A 17,678-nucleotide genomic window follows, 5' to 3' on the forward strand; every position below is an offset into this window, starting at 1 on the left:
TGCCATAATCTTGGTTTTTTTGATGTTTAGCTGCAACCCGGCTTTTGCGCTTTCTTCTTTCACCTTGATTAGAAGGCTCCTCAGCTCCTCCTCACTTTCGGCCATCAGAGTGGTGTCATCTGCATATCTGAGGTTGTTAATGTTTCTTCCAGCAATTTTTACCCCATCTTTGCATTCATCAAGCCCCGCACATCGCATGATGTGTTCTTCATACAAGTTAAAAAGGTTGGGTGAGAGTATGCAGCCTTGCCGTATGCCTTTCCCAATCTTGAACCAGTCTGTTGTTCCGTGGTCAGTTCTTACTGTTGCCACTTGATCCTTGTACAGATTCCTCAGGAGAGAGACAAGGTGGCTTGGTATGCCCATCCCACTAAGAACTTGCCACAATTTATTATGATCCACACAGTCAAAGGCTTTAGAATAGTCAATGAAGCAGAAATAGATGTTTTTCTGAAACTCCCTGCCTTTCTCCATTATCCAGCGGATATTGGCAATCTGGTCTCTCATTCCTCTGCCTTTTCTAAACTCAGCTTGAACATCTGGCAACTCTCGCTCCATGTATTTCTGGAGTCTTCCTTGCAGGATCTTGAGCATTACCTTACTGGCATGAGAAATAAGGGCCACTGTACGGAAGTTTGAGCAGTCTTTCGCATTTCCCTTTTTTGGTATGGGGATATAAGTTGATTTTTTTCCAGTCTGATGGCCATTCTTGTGTTTTCCATATTTGCTGGCATATGGCATGCATCACCTTGACAGCATCATCTTTTGAGATTTTAAACAGTTCAGCTGGGATCCCGTCGTCTCCTGCTGCCTTGTTGTTAGCAATGCTTCTTAAGACCCATACAACCTCACTCCTCAGGATGCCTGGTTCTAATTCATTCACCACACCATCAAAACTATCCTCGATATTATTATCCTTCCTATACAGATCCTCTGTATAGTCTCGCCACCTTCTCTTGATCTCTTCAGCTTCTGTTAGGTCCCTGCCATCTTTGTTTCTTATCATACCAATTTTTGCCTGAAATTTACCTCCAATGTTTCTAATTCTCTGGAAGAGGTCTCGTGTCCTTCCTATTCTGTTGTCTTCTTCCACTTCCATGCATTGCTTATTTAAAAATAGTTCCTTATCTCTTCTGGCTAACCTCTGGAATTGCGCATTTAACTGGGCATATCTCCCCTTATCCCCGTTTCCTTTTGCTTTCCTCCTTTCTTGGGCTACTTCCAGTGTCTCAGCAGACAACCATTTTGCCTTCTTGGTTTTCTTTTTCTTTGGGACGTACTTTGTTGCCGCCTCCTGAACAATGTCGCGGACTTCTGTCCATAGTTCTTCTGGGACTCTGTTTACTAAATCTAGTCCTTCAAATCTGTTCTTCACTTCCACTGTATATTCGCTAGGAATGTTAGTGAGATCATATCTAAGTGGTCTGTGTATTTTCCCTGATCTCTTTAGTTTTATTCTAAATTGAGCAATAAGAAGTTCGTGATCTGAGCTACAGTCTGCCCCAGGTCTTGTTTTCACCGACTGGATGGATGTCCGCCACCTTTGGCTGCAAAGGATGTAGTCGATCTGATTTCGGTGTTGACCGTCTGGTGAGGTCCATGTATAAAGCCGTCTTTTAGGTTGTTGGAAGAGAGAGTTTGTTATACACAGCGAGTTTTCCTGGCAAAATTCTATCAGCCTGCGTCCCGCTTCATTTTGTTCTCCCAGACCATGCTTGCCTGTGATCCCAGTTGTCATTTGACTTCCCACCTTGGCATTCCAGTCTCCTGTAATAAAAATAATGTCTCTTTTTGGTGTATTATCCAGTAGGTCCTGCAGATCCTCATAGAACTGATCTACTTCTGCTTCTTCAGCAGCTGTGGTTGGGGCATATATTTGGATCACTGTGATGTTGAAAGGCTTTCCTTGCACTCGAATTGAGATCATTCTGTCATTTTTTGGGTTGTATCCAAGCACTGCTTTAGTGAATTTCTTATTAATTATGAAGGCTACTCCATTTCTTCGATGTTCCTCTTGTCCGCAGTAGTAGATCTGGTGGTCATCTGATGTGAAGTGTCCCATTCCAGTCCATTTCAGTTCGCTGACCCCCAGAATGTCTATCTTTAGTCTTAACATCTCACCAATGACAACATCCAATTTGCCCTGGCTCATAGATCTTACATTCCAGGTTCCTATGGTGTGTTGATCTTTAGAGCGTCGGATTCGTTGTTCACCTCCAGTACCGTCGGCCGCTAGCCTTCCTTTTGGCTTTGAGCTAGCTGCGTCATCACATCTGGGGCTAGTTGAACTTATCCTCTGCTCCTCCCCAGTAGCATTTTGGCCATCTTCCGACCTGGGAGTCCCATCTTCCAATGGCATACCAACATATCTCTGGTTGTACTGGTCCATTTAGTTTTCTTGGCAAGGATACTGGGGTGGTTTGCCATTGCCTTCCCCAGGGATCACACTTGTCAGCTTTATGAGACCATAATATGCCAGTATCTGGTTTAATTTTTCAATCTAAAATCACTACAACTCTGTGCAAATGATTTGAAAAAGTAGTATTCAAGTCATTAAAACAACAATCTGTGATGAACCTAGTGTCTCAGTATTGAAATACATTTGTTTGGAATGCCCACAAAAGTTCTAATTTCACTTATCAAAACACAAATGTTGCATTCTTTTGAAACTTAATTTTAATGCATGCGGAATAAGAGCCATTGAATGTAAGGGTAAGTTTGCTTGTGAGCAAGCTATAAAACCACATTGAACATTTTCCTAACAGGCTTTCTGATAAACTATTAAGAACTTAGCACAAAGGCGGTGATAAGAGGCAGAGGCAACACCTTGGACCCCATTACCTCTCCCTTGCCCAAGCCAGAGAAAGAAAGGCATTCCGCCCTACTTCCCATTTTCACAACCTCATTTTTCTGCCCCTGTCATTTTTGGCACTTGAGGTGTAGCAAAAGGGTGGCAGCCATTTTCAATCAGGATTTGTTGGAAAGAGGCTGGCCAGTTTTTCTTAGTTCTTTGTGGCGCATATGATTCTTGCACTTCTACATGTGTGACTTGTCTTGCCCTTTAGGAAAGGAATGAGAAACTTGGTTATTTTGTTTTTTAAGGAAATAATTTTTCATTTATTCCAATTTTTTGTGTTTGAGATTTACACTTAAAAGTATTATGTTGTGATTTCTCTTCTTTATAATTATATTTTTAAATGTTATGCTTGTGCTTTTCCAATTCAGGTTGAAAGGGAGGTTGGAAATACATTTAATAAATAGGTACAATAAAATAAGCTGGAGTAGAGATAATATTATTGGAGAAATCTCTTAGCATTCCATATTTGAGCCTCAAGTCAACATCTCAGTTTAAAATAAATATCCCATGTGTGGACCTATGAAGCAGCTCCAAATGGACCTTCCATGCTGCACATTGGGTAAAAAAGCCTAGGGCTACCATCCCATAGCCAGACACAAAATGATTGCAGAAGTAGAGGTGCTGGGACCTCCAGAGAACCTTGGAAGATCTCATCACTGCCATCATCATAGTGCATATGTCTGTGGCAGTGGTTCTCAACTTATGGGTCCCCAGATGTTTTGGCCTTCAACCCGCAGAAATCCTAACAGCTGGTAAAGTGGCTGAGATTTCTGGAAGTTGTAGGCCAAAAAACCTGGGGACCCACAGGTTGAGAACTGCTGGTCTATGGGGAAATACTTCCTGCCCCCTTTCTATGAAGCACAGAATGGCCATGTGCAATGCTTCGGGGGCTGTAAAGTAAATTGGGAGAGGGCTGTTGGACACTGCAGAAAGAGAAACAGAATATATAACCCCCACGCCAACTCAGAAAATAACATCTGCATGTATAAAGAGCACTTATGGATGTGTTTATATGGATGTACTGACAAATCCCAGCTTGAGGGGAAGGGACAATTAGACCGTCGGCTGACACCCCTGTGGGTTTGCTGCTTCTCCGGACTCAATCCACCCGAGAAGGGGGGCTTCTCTGCCCTCCAAGTCGTCTGAAAAGGCTGAGGTTTGAGGAGCACTCAAAACCTCCGTCCTGCCCCCATGAATCCACACCGGAAGTCTATTATTATTATTATTATTATTATTATTATTATTATTTCCTACCCACCACTCCTTTGTGGCTCAAAATACATATTAAATGTATTTCTCTAAAAGATACATATTAAAACATATTTCTATAAAATACATATTAAAATACACAGAACAGAGATTAAAACACGGGTCATGAGTTTAAAATTCATTATTAAAACTGACCAGTTAGTCCTGCTGGAAGAGATAGGTCTTTAGATGGTTTTTAAGTTCCAACAGCTCATTTAGTTCTTGGAGCTCTTCTGGCAAGTTGTTGCACAGTTTTGGGGCAGCCAAAAAAAGGTCCTCTGGGTGATTGTCATCAATCAGGTTCTGGCAGGCTGGAGTAGACACCCCCCAGGGACTAAGTGTGCAGGACAGATTGTATAGGAAAAGGCAGGTAACCTAGATACAAACCATGTAGGTCTTTAAAGGTGAAAACCTTATACTTTGCCCAGAAAATAATTGGCAGACAGTAGAGTCACTTTAGGATAGGTATAGTATGCTCACTCCTGGATGTCCCTGTAACCAGTCTGGCTGCTGTATTTTGAACCAGATGGAGTTTCCGAATGTGGTACAAATGTAGTCCAATGGGTACTTAGACCCATTCAGTAATAATTGGTTTGCCTTGTTTGGGTTACTTTCATAGCTGTGGAGGCTTGCAAAACAGGGACTCAACACAAAATACACCATGCAAATGGCACAAATTGAACGTGTAGGTCAGATCTGTACAACCTGCAGCCCTCCAGATTTTGTGCCTACAATTCCCAGAAGTTCAAGCCAGTTGTTCCAATGGCCAAGAATTCTGGGAGCTGAACACTAAAACACCTGAAGGGCCACAGGTTGTGCAGGCCTAGTGTGTAAGTTATGGATCTAACCCCCTATTTTAGTACTTCATAAAGTATCCTAAAATGTATTGCCATGCAAAGCAGTAATAATGTTAATTGTATTTCTGATTCTAATAAATATAGTGAAAACTGTCCACTGTTTTAATAACTTAAAGGCAAAGAACTCTGATTCAAAAGAAGCTTTATAAGTATAGTCTCATTAATTTAATGCTTAAATTGAAAACAACGCGTATTGAAGAATATAGGTTTCTTCACCTTTTCCAGTTGATTTGTTTATCAGAAGAACTTTTTCTTGTTGAAGGGTAAATGTTATGCTGCGCTGGCTAAACCAAATGTGAGGGCATATTTGCTGTACCATCTCATGGCGTTGTCATACATTTATTTATTAAGGCAAGCATATAATGCTGCTCTCTCATTGCAAGAAAAATACTCTACTTCTGTCCAGGCTGAGAGTAGCTGGTAATTGGTGAAAATGTTAAACTGATGCTCAAAATCTGATGTTACACTCAACCTATATACAACAAGGCACATACTCTTAAGTCAGTGAACATAACCACAAAAATGCTATTCTATTTATGTAATTTCATATAGACATAAAACTTGTTTTGTTTTCCTTTCAGCATAACTGAATTTTGTTCCTTGGATTCTAAATGCTAATTAAATGTGCATTTGCCAAATAATTATGTTAATAATTTGTTTGTTTTAATAAAATATTTATATCTTGCCCAATATCAAAAGATCTCATGATAGCATGCAATAAAACCTACTAGACTAATGTGGTTTTTTAAAAATTTTAAAATCCTATTTCTTTCTTATTTGTTTCATATGTGTGATGTTTTTCTTCATGGACTCTGTGAATGCACATATATGGAGTATCTGTGCCTGCGCAGGCTCCAACGGAAAACTTCTCAAGTGTAAAACCAAAGTTTTGGTGGTAACCCCGCCCAGCCCCCTCTGTAGGGCATAAAAGGCACCCTGCGCGCATGCTCCGCAGTTCCTGTTTTTCTGCTGCAAAGCTTGCTTTGGAAACTTTATCACTATGTCAGCGACTCGGTTTAAGCATTGTTCTCAATGTTCAGGTAAATTCCCGGACTCCAACAAGCACTCCAAGTGCGTTCTCTCTCTCAGCGAGACCCACGTTATTTCTTCCCGCCACCACTGCCAATCGTTGATGGCTCAGGCTCGGAAAAATAGGGCTACTCGCCTAAAATATCTTCTTTACCAGCGGACTCCTGCTCCTTCGGTGTCCCAGCCATTGACCTCGGGTCCATCGACTTCAGAACCGTCAACTTCGGTGATGGCCCAACCGCCTTCGAGGCCTAGGTTGACTTCCACGGCAGTCTCAAAGTCGTTGAGACCAACCCAACAGACAAGACAGTCTTGTACCCAGACAACAGAGACAATACCAGTGTGTCCTTTGTCGCCCTCAAGCTTGGTGGCTTCAGCTCGCTCCATGAGGTCCAACATGGCGATCCCACTATCTTCGACATCAGTGAGGATTGCTTTTAAGAGAGCTCATGAAGAGTTTCATCGACTCTCCTCCAGTCTTGCCGACCCCTGGGAAGTCCTTGGCTCCACCAGGTAATACCCAACCACCGGCGAAAAAGAAGGCTCCATCGTGCTCTTCCTCCTCGAAAAAGACTATGACAGTCCCCTCTGCTACCTTGTTGGCCCAGTCTTTACTTCTTCCTCCGGCGCAGCCACTCCTACCCTCTCAGGAGTCTCCCATCCAAAACCCCTCGGATAGTGAACTTCCAGACGGTCCAGTCAGAGGAGATGGTTGTCCAACAACCTCCACTGGCCTTCAGCCAGACAAGAGCTCTTTTCACCAACCTTGACGCCGGAAAAGGGCCGACAGACGGACTCGCCTGGCTAGAGCGGCTCAGGCTTTGGCATCAAAGCAACCTCCAGCTTCCCCCGGGCCACCACTGCCTCTGCCGCTGGTCCCTCCTTCATCCACACAAACCTGCCCGGCCTTCCCTCGGACAAATCTCCTTTCTCCCTGCCTTTGTGGCATAGGAACTGCGGAGTGTGCATGCAGGGCACCTTTTATGCCCTGCAGAGGGGACTGGGCGGGGTTACTGCCAAAACTGGTTTTAAACTTGGGAAGTTTTTTCTTTGCATTTTCTGTGGACCTTACAAATATAATACAGTGTAGCCTTCCTATCTGCCAGACCACTACAGTGATTTCACTTAACCATATCTGGAAAAAAAATCTATCATAGGCAATTTTTAGGTTGAAAAATAGGTAGAAATGCTAAAGGGGTGTTCTCTCTTGACATTTTCTAGGTCATCCAACTTCATTCTATGGTATGCATCTACGGGAAATTGGTCATTTCAATAGGTCACTGTTTTCAGAGGTGTCATTTTTTTCTGTGGTAAATCCAGAAAATGTTTGTGGTTATAAGGATGTAGTAGTAGTAGTAGTAGTAGTAGTAATTTCTTACCCGCCTCTCCTCGAGGCAGGATAATGCATAATTAAAACACATAAACATTGTAAAAATTCTATAAATCCACATAGTGAAACATATTTCTATAAAAATACATATTAAAACATATTTCTATAAAATACATATTAAAATATACAAAACAGATTAAATACAAGGCACGAGTTTAAAATTCATGCTTTACAGTACACTTACTACGTTCTTAGTGAAATGGGTATGCTACAATATTGATTGTTCTGATGCATAATCTGTACCCAGAACAAGAAGCTATTGCCAGGACAGCATAATTTGAAATGTAATGGTTTCCAGTTGGTAAGGGGGTCCAACAAGGCTACATTTTATCAACCTCTCTAATTTATTCATGGAATGTAATCATATGTAAAACAGGATTAAACTTGGAGGAAGAAGCCATGAAGAAGAAACATCAACAATTTAAGATGTACAGGGGACACCATACTACTATAAGGAAACAGCAAGGACTTGGAGCAAATATTGAAGAAAGCCAAGGAATGAGTACAAAGGAACATTTACGGTTAAACAAAGAAAACAAATATAGTTACAAGTTGGGAGTCCCTCCCCGCAGCACCAACTGCTGCTCTGGGACCAGAGTAAAGAGAAGGACCAGGAAGACAGTTCCACCTTGTCTCCTGCACTGTGCTAATAATATAGTAAATATAATTATAATATAATATAATATATATACATATAATATTGATAATATTATAATGTAATACAATATTATACTAATAATAATGCAATATTATAATTATATCATATTACTGATAATATTACAGCATATTAGTATAGTATAGTATAGTACAATATAGTAATATATATTGTGCTATGGCAATAATATAATATAATATATTGTATTTACATACTACTTAATATATTGTATTTACATATTACCTTCAGGATGAGAAGGGCAGCATATAAATGTCATAAATAAATATATACAACAGATTATTTACAGAACTTTAAAACTAGACATTCCATACCTTGGCTCAGCCATTCCAGGAAATCAGAAGAAGACTAGGAATTCATCTACACTGTAGAATTAATACGGTTTGACGCCACTTTAATTGCCATGGCCCAGTGCCATGGAATCATATGGCAAAGAAGGTCAAAAACCTTATGAAACTACCACTCCCATGATTCCATACAATTGAACTGAGACAGTTAAGGTGGTTCAACACTGCATTTCTTCAGCAGTGTAGATGCACCTTGAGGCTTGGAGGGACAGCTATGAAGGAACTAGGCAACATCCTGGTGTATACCTGAATATTAAAATGAGGACGATGGTATTTCCAATTTCAGTGTATTATTATAGAAGACTGTGAAGAATGCTGATAGGAAGAAAGATAACTAATTTCGAATTGGTGCTAGAGTGCAGACTTCCACTTTACAGTATTTTTAGTGATATGGGGAGTTGTGGTAGAGATGGAAAGACTTTCCAAATAGCCTATGAAGATTGACTGCCTTTTAACCATGGAAGGTGGAGTAATGGAGATAGAAGAAACCTGAAAGCAGGATTGAATCTGGAATAGTTTGTAAGAAAGAAGACAGAAAAGGCAGTGATTATCAGCCTGCCTGTTTATCTGCCAGCACCGATCTTTTCAGTTAGTCTGTACAACCTGCCACTTGAAAAGGGAGAGCTTTTGAAGGTTTCTCCTCTGCACACACAGAACAGTCACATCAAGAGTTTGTCATGGGCCGACAGTTGTATAGATAGGCTGTGCTTCAATTAACTATTTCCCTAAAAGATTTTAGTAAAATGTTCATGGAGTTTTTTTCATTTTCACAACAATCCTGGGTTCTAGATTAAAGAGAGAGATTGTGACTCTCCTAGTGATACAAAAGCCCAGAAAAGGTCCAGTAATACTAAAACAAAACCAAAAAAAATTTAAAGGGGGAGCAGGATGAGCATTTTTCCCCAGGTTTTTTCTTTTCTTTTTGACTTCATGTCTTTATATTTTCCTAAAGCCAGCAACTGGCTTTACTTAGTGAGATTTTGAAGCGAGAGTCTTCATAGTTACCAAAGCAATATGCCCTTCCTCAGGATATTATTTCATAACTTTCAGTTAATATTACTAATATTGTATATACTCGAGTATAAGCTGACACGAATATAAGCCAAAGCACCTAATTTTACCACAAAAACTTGGGAAAACAAAATGACTCAATCATAAGTCGAGGGTGGGAAATGCAGCAGCTACTGGTAAATTTCAAAATAAAAATGGATACCAATAAAATTACATTAATTGAGGCATCACTAGCTTACACATTTTTGAATATTTACATAAAACTGGAATTTAAGAGAACCCTGATTAAACCATTATTCTAACCACCTTCAATGTAAATGTGCTTACATATCCTCCCAATAATAATAGAGCAAAATAATAAATATAATAAAAAATAATAGAGTAAAATAATGAATGCAATAACAACAATAAATAGTGTAAGTAATAAATGTAATAATAGAAGTAGAGTAAAATAATAAATGTAATAATAGCAACAAATAATAAATAGAAAAAATGTAAATTAATAATAATAAAGTATAATAATAATAATAATAAAGTAATAATACAGAGTAAAATAATAACTGACTTGAGTATAAGCTGAGAGGGGCTTTTTCAGCCTAAAAAAAGGCTGAAAAACTCAATTTATACTCTACATATGGTACATTCAGAAGGCTTGCGGTAGTATACAGTCACGTGATCTCACTCTTAATTCATTACTTTAGGAAGCCAGATCTACATACTTTGGATACCATATTGGCTGCTTCAGAATTTTGAGGCCAGGTGCCACGGTATTCTTCTGGGACGCCTTGCAGAGATGGGCCTTGGGGGCACCGCTTTGCGGTGGCTCCAGTCATTTCTGGAGGGTCGTACCCAGAAGGTGTTATTGGGGGACTCCTGTTCAACACCACAGCCTTTGACCTGTGGTGTTCCTCAGGGCTCCATCCTGTCCCCCATGCTGTTTAACATCTACATGAAGCCGCTGGGTGAGATCATCCGGAGTTTCGGGGTGCGGTGTCACCTGTACGCAGATGACGTCCAACTCTGTCACTCCTTCCCACCTGCTACTAAGGAGGCTGTCGAAGTCCTGAACCGGTGCCTGGCCGCTGTGACGGTCTGGATGAGGGCGAACAAACTGAAATTAAATCCAGACAAGACAGAGGTACTCCTGGTCAGTCGCAAGGCCGAACAGGGTATAGGGTTACAGCCTGTGCTGGACGGGGTCGCACTCCCCTTGAAGGCACAGGTTCGCAGCTTGGGTGTGACCCTGGACTCATCGCTGAGCCTGGATCCCCAGGTTTCGGCGGTGACCAGGGGAGCATTTGCACAGCTTCGGCTCGTGCGCCAGCTGCGCCCGTATCTTGGGAAGTCTGACTTGGCCACGGTGGTACACGCTTTGGTCACATCCCGCCTCGACTACTGCAACGCTCTCTACGTGGGGCTGCCCTTGAAGACGGCCCGGAAGCTCCAGCTAGTCCAGCGCGCGGCAGCCATGTTGTTAACTGGAGCGGGACGCAGGGAGCACACAACGCCCTTGCTGTCCCAGCTCCACTGGCTGCCGATCTGCTACCGGGCCCAATTTAAGGTGCTGGTGTTATCCTACAAAGCCCTAAACGGTTCCGGCCCAAAATACCTTGAGAACCGCATCTCGGCCTACGAGCCCACGAGGACCTTGAGATCATCCGGGGAGGCCCTTCTCTCGGTCCCGCCTGCCTCACAGGCACGCCTGGCGGGGACAAGAGAGCGGGCCTTCTCGGTGGTGGCCCCCCGGCTATGGAACTCCCTCCCTGCTGAAATCAGACAGGCGCCTTCCCTCATGGCCTTCCGCAAGGGCCTGAAAACCTGGCTCTTCGAAAAGGCCTTCAACTAAGTGCTATGTTTTTGGAATGACCACCGGAATGGACTATGACTACGAGATTGATTATGACCCCAAACAAGACGAAGCGGATTTTTAGTTAAGTAACTGTATATTAGTAAGATGTGTGTTATGGTCCTGATCTATTGTAAACTGTTGTCTTTCTATGTTCTATGTTCTGTACACCGCCACGAGTCGCCCTCGGGCTGAGAGTGGCGGTTAACAAGTGCAAATAATAAATAATAATAATAATGGTAGTCGTTTACAGAAAAAGCTTCAAACTGTTGTTTGACATCTTCAATATTAACTCTCTTTTTTTGGTATAGATTTTTGTAGAGTAAGACGATGAGCTTGTTTTTCTGTTGTAAGTCACCTTGAGTTTAAGTCTAATTGAGTCTGAAACTGGAAAAAAATGAAGGGGATATATGCTTTTGTTTTTATTTTCCAAAGAAGCTTATACGAAATGAAAACTACCTACCTTTAAAGTGTTATGAGGACGAGGATAGTCCATTTTACCGGGGGGGGGGGGGGCTGAGATGGTGGTAGAACTATTTTCTATGGTGGTAGAACTATGGTGGTAGAAGTAGAACTATTTTCCCCTGTTATTCTCCCCACCCCATGTCACCGTCGTCACAACAACCATCATTTATGACATGTTGGGGGGGGGGGGGGTAAAATTTTCCTCCTTCAGCACTCCCTCACCTGGTTAAACGGACTATCTTTCTCTGTCTGTTATAGGAGATCATGTTCTTACAGAGGATCAACAAACCATTAATTATTCGACTAGTCGCACACTAAACTGTGTTTTTAATTTCTGATTTCTATCTTTTACCGACCTACTGTGTTTCGTTGGTTGCTAATATGTCTTAGTTATGATAAATTGTTGCAATACTGATTTGCTTTAAATTTATTATGCTTTTTTGTGTATTTGTTTTGCATTGAATTGCTGCCATCCATGTTGTTAGCCGTCCCAAGGGGAGATGGGATGGGATCTCAATAAAGTTGAGTTGACTTGACTATTCCCCAATTACTTTCTAGTTGTGGGTTCTGGTTTGAGATATCCTGTTTATATCCAACAATCCATCTGAATGAATAGCGTGGTTTTGAGCTCCTTGGAACTCGTTTTTAAGGGGCTGTAGTTTGCCAGGGAAAATAGCAATGTATATTGCACCACTCAAAATTTTAAATCTGAGGCTTGATATTGATTGAAGTGTTGGACAATTTAAAAAAAGAAACCCTTTCTGTGGAAGCAAAGTTGTGTTCTAAAGATGGCATGTCCTTGGTGTATTGTATAAGTGTGTTGTGTAACTGTGTAAATAAAATTTTGATGAGGTAAGAACTCTTTTCAGAGAGACGTAAGCAATGCCAAGCCCTGTTCCTATATTAATCTTGCACTTTTCAGTGAAGATATATAAAATATTACAAGAGACAACTTGCCTGGTAATTGTTAAAATAGTTGAAGAAGGAATTAAAATGAGGAGTTAAAGGCAACTATTTATTGATGAAGTAGCATTTTCTATTAATTTATATATAGAAATATGCAATTCCCTTGCTGTAACATTGCTGTAACATTGCTTTCTGGTTAGCTGGTTATATTTTGATGACTTCTTTAATATATCAAAGGGATGTTGCTGTGGAAAAACAACCAAGCTGGAAAGTGGCTTTACACAGCTGTTCATATATAGAGTAGTAATTAGAAAATGACAATAAAAAATCCTCTCACACAGTGACCAGCTGGTTGCACATAGTTTGTGATGGCTGTGTGTGATTGCCTGGGCATCTATGAGCTGGGTAACTGTTTGCAAGGTTTTCATGAAGCTGCTTGTAAGATTTCCCTATGACTGCCATATGGACAGTTGTGTTTGGAGACCTTAAAAGTATAAGAGAAGTGTATTTGTGGCTTTCAGCTGAAAACAGAGCCAGGATATTTGAGGTTTTACATGTACCGATAGGAATTAAATTAAGCAGATTGGACCTTTTTTGTGGTGCAAACAAAACATTCTGCTAAGATAAAATCTTTAGTTCTGGTTGCATGTTTTCACGATTTTTGAAACAAAGGCAACCATCTGCTTGAAGTAGCCTGCTTTGTTCATAGTGCTATCTGCATGAAGAACTGAAAATGTTTTATTATCTTGCTCTACAGGTTTCCTATGCTCGACCAAGCTCAGCTTCCATTAGAGATGCAAATCTATATGTCAGCGGTCTCCCAAAAACTATGACGCAGAAAGAACTGGAGCAACTATTCTCCCAGTATGGGCGAATTATAACTTCTCGTATTCTAGTTGACCAAGTCACTGGTAAGTAAAAAGCTGCTCTGCATAGTTTTTCACTTTTTCAACCCACCAGATTGTGAAATACTCTACCTTCCAGTACAGCAGTTTTGCTTCTAGAACATATCAAAGGTATATGTGGGCCAGAAAATACAATTTTCTGCTGGAATTGTTCATAAATATGCATGGACAAAAATAGATTGTGGAATGTAGTCAGCCAGCCTGAGTCATTTCCACCTTGAAGGTGCAGGTTTGAAGCCTGTTTCATGCCTTGTAATAAATTTACAGCTACTATAATCTTCATTTCCAAGCTACTGAGTGAAAATAGTCCCCGTGTTCCTTAAAAAATGTTAATAAAAACAGGGGGAGGGGTAAAAAGAGAAAAGAAAAATATAACATAGAAACGCTCCGCTGTTCTCTTAGGCTAAGACTGGATGAAGCTCAAATTGGAAATTGTTACTAAGACTTTGACAAGTTGCATTATCCTACTACTGAAGAATTATGAACTGTGAGATTCAAAGGGAAACAAATCTCCAGGGTTTAAAAAAATAAAAGAAGGTGTGAAAGACATATTGATTGGATACATAAATATTGAACAGTTTCTTTTTTATTAAACTCATTCTTAGCTTTCCAAGCACTGCCAACTTAGCAAACACATCTTGCCTTTTCTCTACAGTGTAAAAAAAAAAGTCAGAATGAATGGAATCTATTGGAAAGGATGGAGTGTGAACCATCCTTTTGAAATGAGAGTTTACATATTTAAAATCTGAAGGGTATTCCTAGTGTATGTTTCTGATTTGAATCTCATTTAATTTTTTGGACTTCACAAACCTGACCACCTTATTTTTCATGAGTTGGAAAAAATTTCAAAAAGAACATGGATTTGTGGGCATTTTCTTTTCATTTTTTAAAAAGCCTTTCTCTCCACCCCTTTTCCACAAAGCATCTTGTTTGCCCCTTATGTGCTGCTTGAACCTCTTTCCTTATAGTTCAAGCAGCAGTTTCAGCATGGTGTGCAGATACACATCAAGTTGATGAATAGCCACAAGCCAATCGTAAGTGCTGACTGGTTCCAGGAACAGACGCAAAAGGAAGACGTTTCCTTCTGTTCCGTTGCAGGGACATATACGAAGCCCTGCACCAGATGTTAACCATTGCAGCCACTGATTTCCCCACCCCAATTTCCAAAGATATACTCTATTCTTCCATTGTCATAGGTGTACATTGGACACAGTAGATAAAGCCAAGAAGGAATTCAGTTGTGTGTTTCTCTATCTTCTAATGTTTACGATTATGACTCCAGTAATTTCTTTCGACCATCTAAACTAGTGTTTATGGGAATGATAAGCAGAAACATATAGAGTGCACTAGGTTGAAGATGACTATCCAGTTCCATATTCTGATGACTTTGGCATGTTAGTATGCTATACTGAAAACCACCTTTCCTGTTTGGGTTATTTTTTTAATGGATGTTACTATGCACTGTTAAATGTGGAGAGGATGAACACATATAAGAAAGTTGGAAATGCCAATGTGGGTAGGTGACATTCTGCAGTCTAACATTGAAAGTTGCATAATAGTGAGTGAGGTCATCAACCCATCTAATATAGTAGCGTCTACCCTGATTCCAGAGTTAAGATGGGCATTTTCTGAGGATCCTGGACCCTCTCCTCATACTTAATAGGTTGTGTCTCCTTCAATTTCCCTTCCCCTTCCATTGTTTAAAAAGGGAAATGTTTGACTCCCAAAATGAGAATATCTATTTACAGGAAGAAAATTGTACGTCCGGGTGTGATTAATGGTTTTATGGACTGCTGTTACTTTTTGAGAGGGTGTAAGGTTGGATTATTTATTTATTTATTTAAGGCAAACATTTTTTTTGCCTTGCTAACAAAGGCCAGGCATTAAATTTGGAACCCTCTGTATATAAAATAGGTATATGCTTGAACAGTGAACTATGGCCCTTCTTGATCTTTCATCTCTAAATTTTTGATCCTGAGGTTTTTTTTGCTTCTCTTCCCAGAAACTTTATGCTGTTGTTACAGGGGTCAAGAATTATAAATTACCAAAATAATCGGAAGGTTACATGTTCTCCACTACTACCTTAATCTGAAAGACTAGTAATACATTTAATGTGATCTGATCACTTCTACCTTATGTTTAATAGTGTTGCTATTAGTGTCTGACTGCCTACATGCTGACTCACTTGTTAGATCTACAAGTATTTTTGCATGCACTTGTTGGACATGGCTCTGACTTCTTTTCTTGTTACACATTTTCTATAGATTAGTATTTGGGTTTTTTAAAAAATAAAACCATATACAGGCAGTCCTCAAGAACATGATAGATTCTTGTTTGTTCTTAAGTTAAATTTGTATGTAAATCAAAACAGGTACATTTTTAAGTGTAACTCTAGATAGATAGAAAAGCTTTAGTTAGCATAGGGAAGGATTAACATCCCAATGGAATTGGTTTTGCTGTCTGTTCCTCTGTTCAGAAGATTTCACCTCACTTTCTGTCCTATAATCATTGGATTTTGAAAATTTTGGTTTGTTGTGGAAAGAAGGATTGGTGAGAAAGCTTCATTGGAAACAGCTTTTCCCCGTGATCTTTCAAGAATGAATTTCCCTTCTGAGCAGTAGATTTCTTTCACTTCTTGTTCTCTCAGCCCTATTCCTGACTATGAGTTGTTTGTAAGTCGGATGTAACTCAGGAACCGCTTGCACCCTACATACCACTGTAGTTATTTAAAAAGCCATGGCTTCTTGGTGAGTGCTCTACTTTAACTCTTAAGAACAAAGGAATTATCTTCTTCTCAGAGTAAAGTGGCAAAAGGCAAGGGCATACTCCATCCCGGAAGAACTTAAAAGAAACAACAGTTGATCTACTGTCTCCTCTTTACCCTACACATTTTTTTTAATACCTTGGCAATGAAATGGTAGTATTAGTGCTTTCCCCTCTATGGAATGATCCCCAACGTGTCCACAGGTCATATCAAAATCCATAATTTTGGCCCTCCAAACCTGCCCTTGACTTACAAATTATGATGATGATGACGACGACAACAACAACAACAACAACTTTATTCTTATACCTCGCCACCATCTCCCTGAAGGGACTCGGGGCAGCTTACATTGTCCACAAGACGTAAAAGCAAAAAATCCATAAACAAAAACACAGTTAAAATAAGAACATAGTAAAATATAACAATCCAAAACAAAAACACAAATAAAACATAAGAGTATAAAATAGTAGCATTGAAACTCCATCAAAACAATGCTTGACAAAAACCAATAACCAGACTTACTAAAATTGGCGTGACCAGGCTATAAAAGGTGCCGGGCATGGGATAGTGCAAAACAATGAAGTCAGCTTATAGACACAACTTAAATGCTGAAACATTGCTTCCTTATGAACTTACTTGCTTGTGTACAGCTGTGGAAATTGAAATTGAAGAGTGATGAAATTGCCATGCAAGACTTAGAAGTGAACAGTGAATTAGCCCTATGCCTTCTACTTTTGTGCAGGAGTATCAAGGGGTGTTGGCTTCATTCGATTTGACAAGCGGATTGAGGCAGAAGAAGCGATCAAAGGCTTGAATGGGCAGAAACCTTCAGGTGCCACGGAGCCAATCACTGTAAAGTTTGCCAACAATCCAAGCCAAAAAACAAATCAGGCCATCCTTTCTCAACTGTACCAGTCTCCAAACAGAAGGTATCCAGGACCTCTAGCTCAGCAGGCTCAACGTTTTAGGTAAGTGGGAATGGTATAATGTCTCAAAAGGAGCTCTTCAATCTGAAATCTTCTTTGAACTGGGTTATCCTTCCCTAGTAGGAGAATTGTGTTTTGTCATGTGAGAGTTGTTGGTTTCTAAACTTTTGTGTCTACAAGATACAGAAGTAAATACTTTTAAAAGGCACTGCCATGTGTTGGCAGCTGTAAACTGAGGGGGTTTAAGCAGCTAATTAGTAACATTTCATGAGAAATAAACTTTCCCATCTACATCATAATTTTGGAATTAATTTTGTTAATGTATTGTATGCAGTTACAGATCAGACATTTTTTAACTGCATGGGAGTGCACATTCACTTCTACCTTGGAATTAGCCATTTTGGATCATACTGTTCACCTTGCATTTTTTAACAATTGAAAAAACCTTGTGTGT

At 40.1% G+C, this 17,678-nt stretch overlaps 1 protein-coding gene across 9 annotated transcripts in view; it reads left to right on the forward strand.

Annotated features, from left to right (window-relative positions):
- Positions 1-17,678, forward strand: part of ELAVL2 (ELAV like RNA binding protein 2) — a 197,257-nt gene that overhangs the window by 168,362 nt on the left and 11,217 nt on the right. For all 9 annotated transcript variants that reach the window (XM_060762460.2, XM_060762452.2, XM_060762455.2 and 6 more), the window contains 2 exons: positions 13,387-13,540; positions 17,041-17,266. In XM_060762460.2, coding sequence (XP_060618443.1) covers positions 13,387-13,540; positions 17,041-17,266 — 380 coding nt within the window. The remainder of the gene's footprint in view (positions 1-13,386; positions 13,541-17,040; positions 17,267-17,678) is intronic.

The sequence above is a fragment of the Anolis sagrei genome, chromosome 2 (genome assembly GCF_037176765.1).
Source record: "Anolis sagrei isolate rAnoSag1 chromosome 2, rAnoSag1.mat, whole genome shotgun sequence".
Taxonomy (NCBI): domain Eukaryota; kingdom Metazoa; phylum Chordata; class Lepidosauria; order Squamata; family Dactyloidae; genus Anolis; species Anolis sagrei.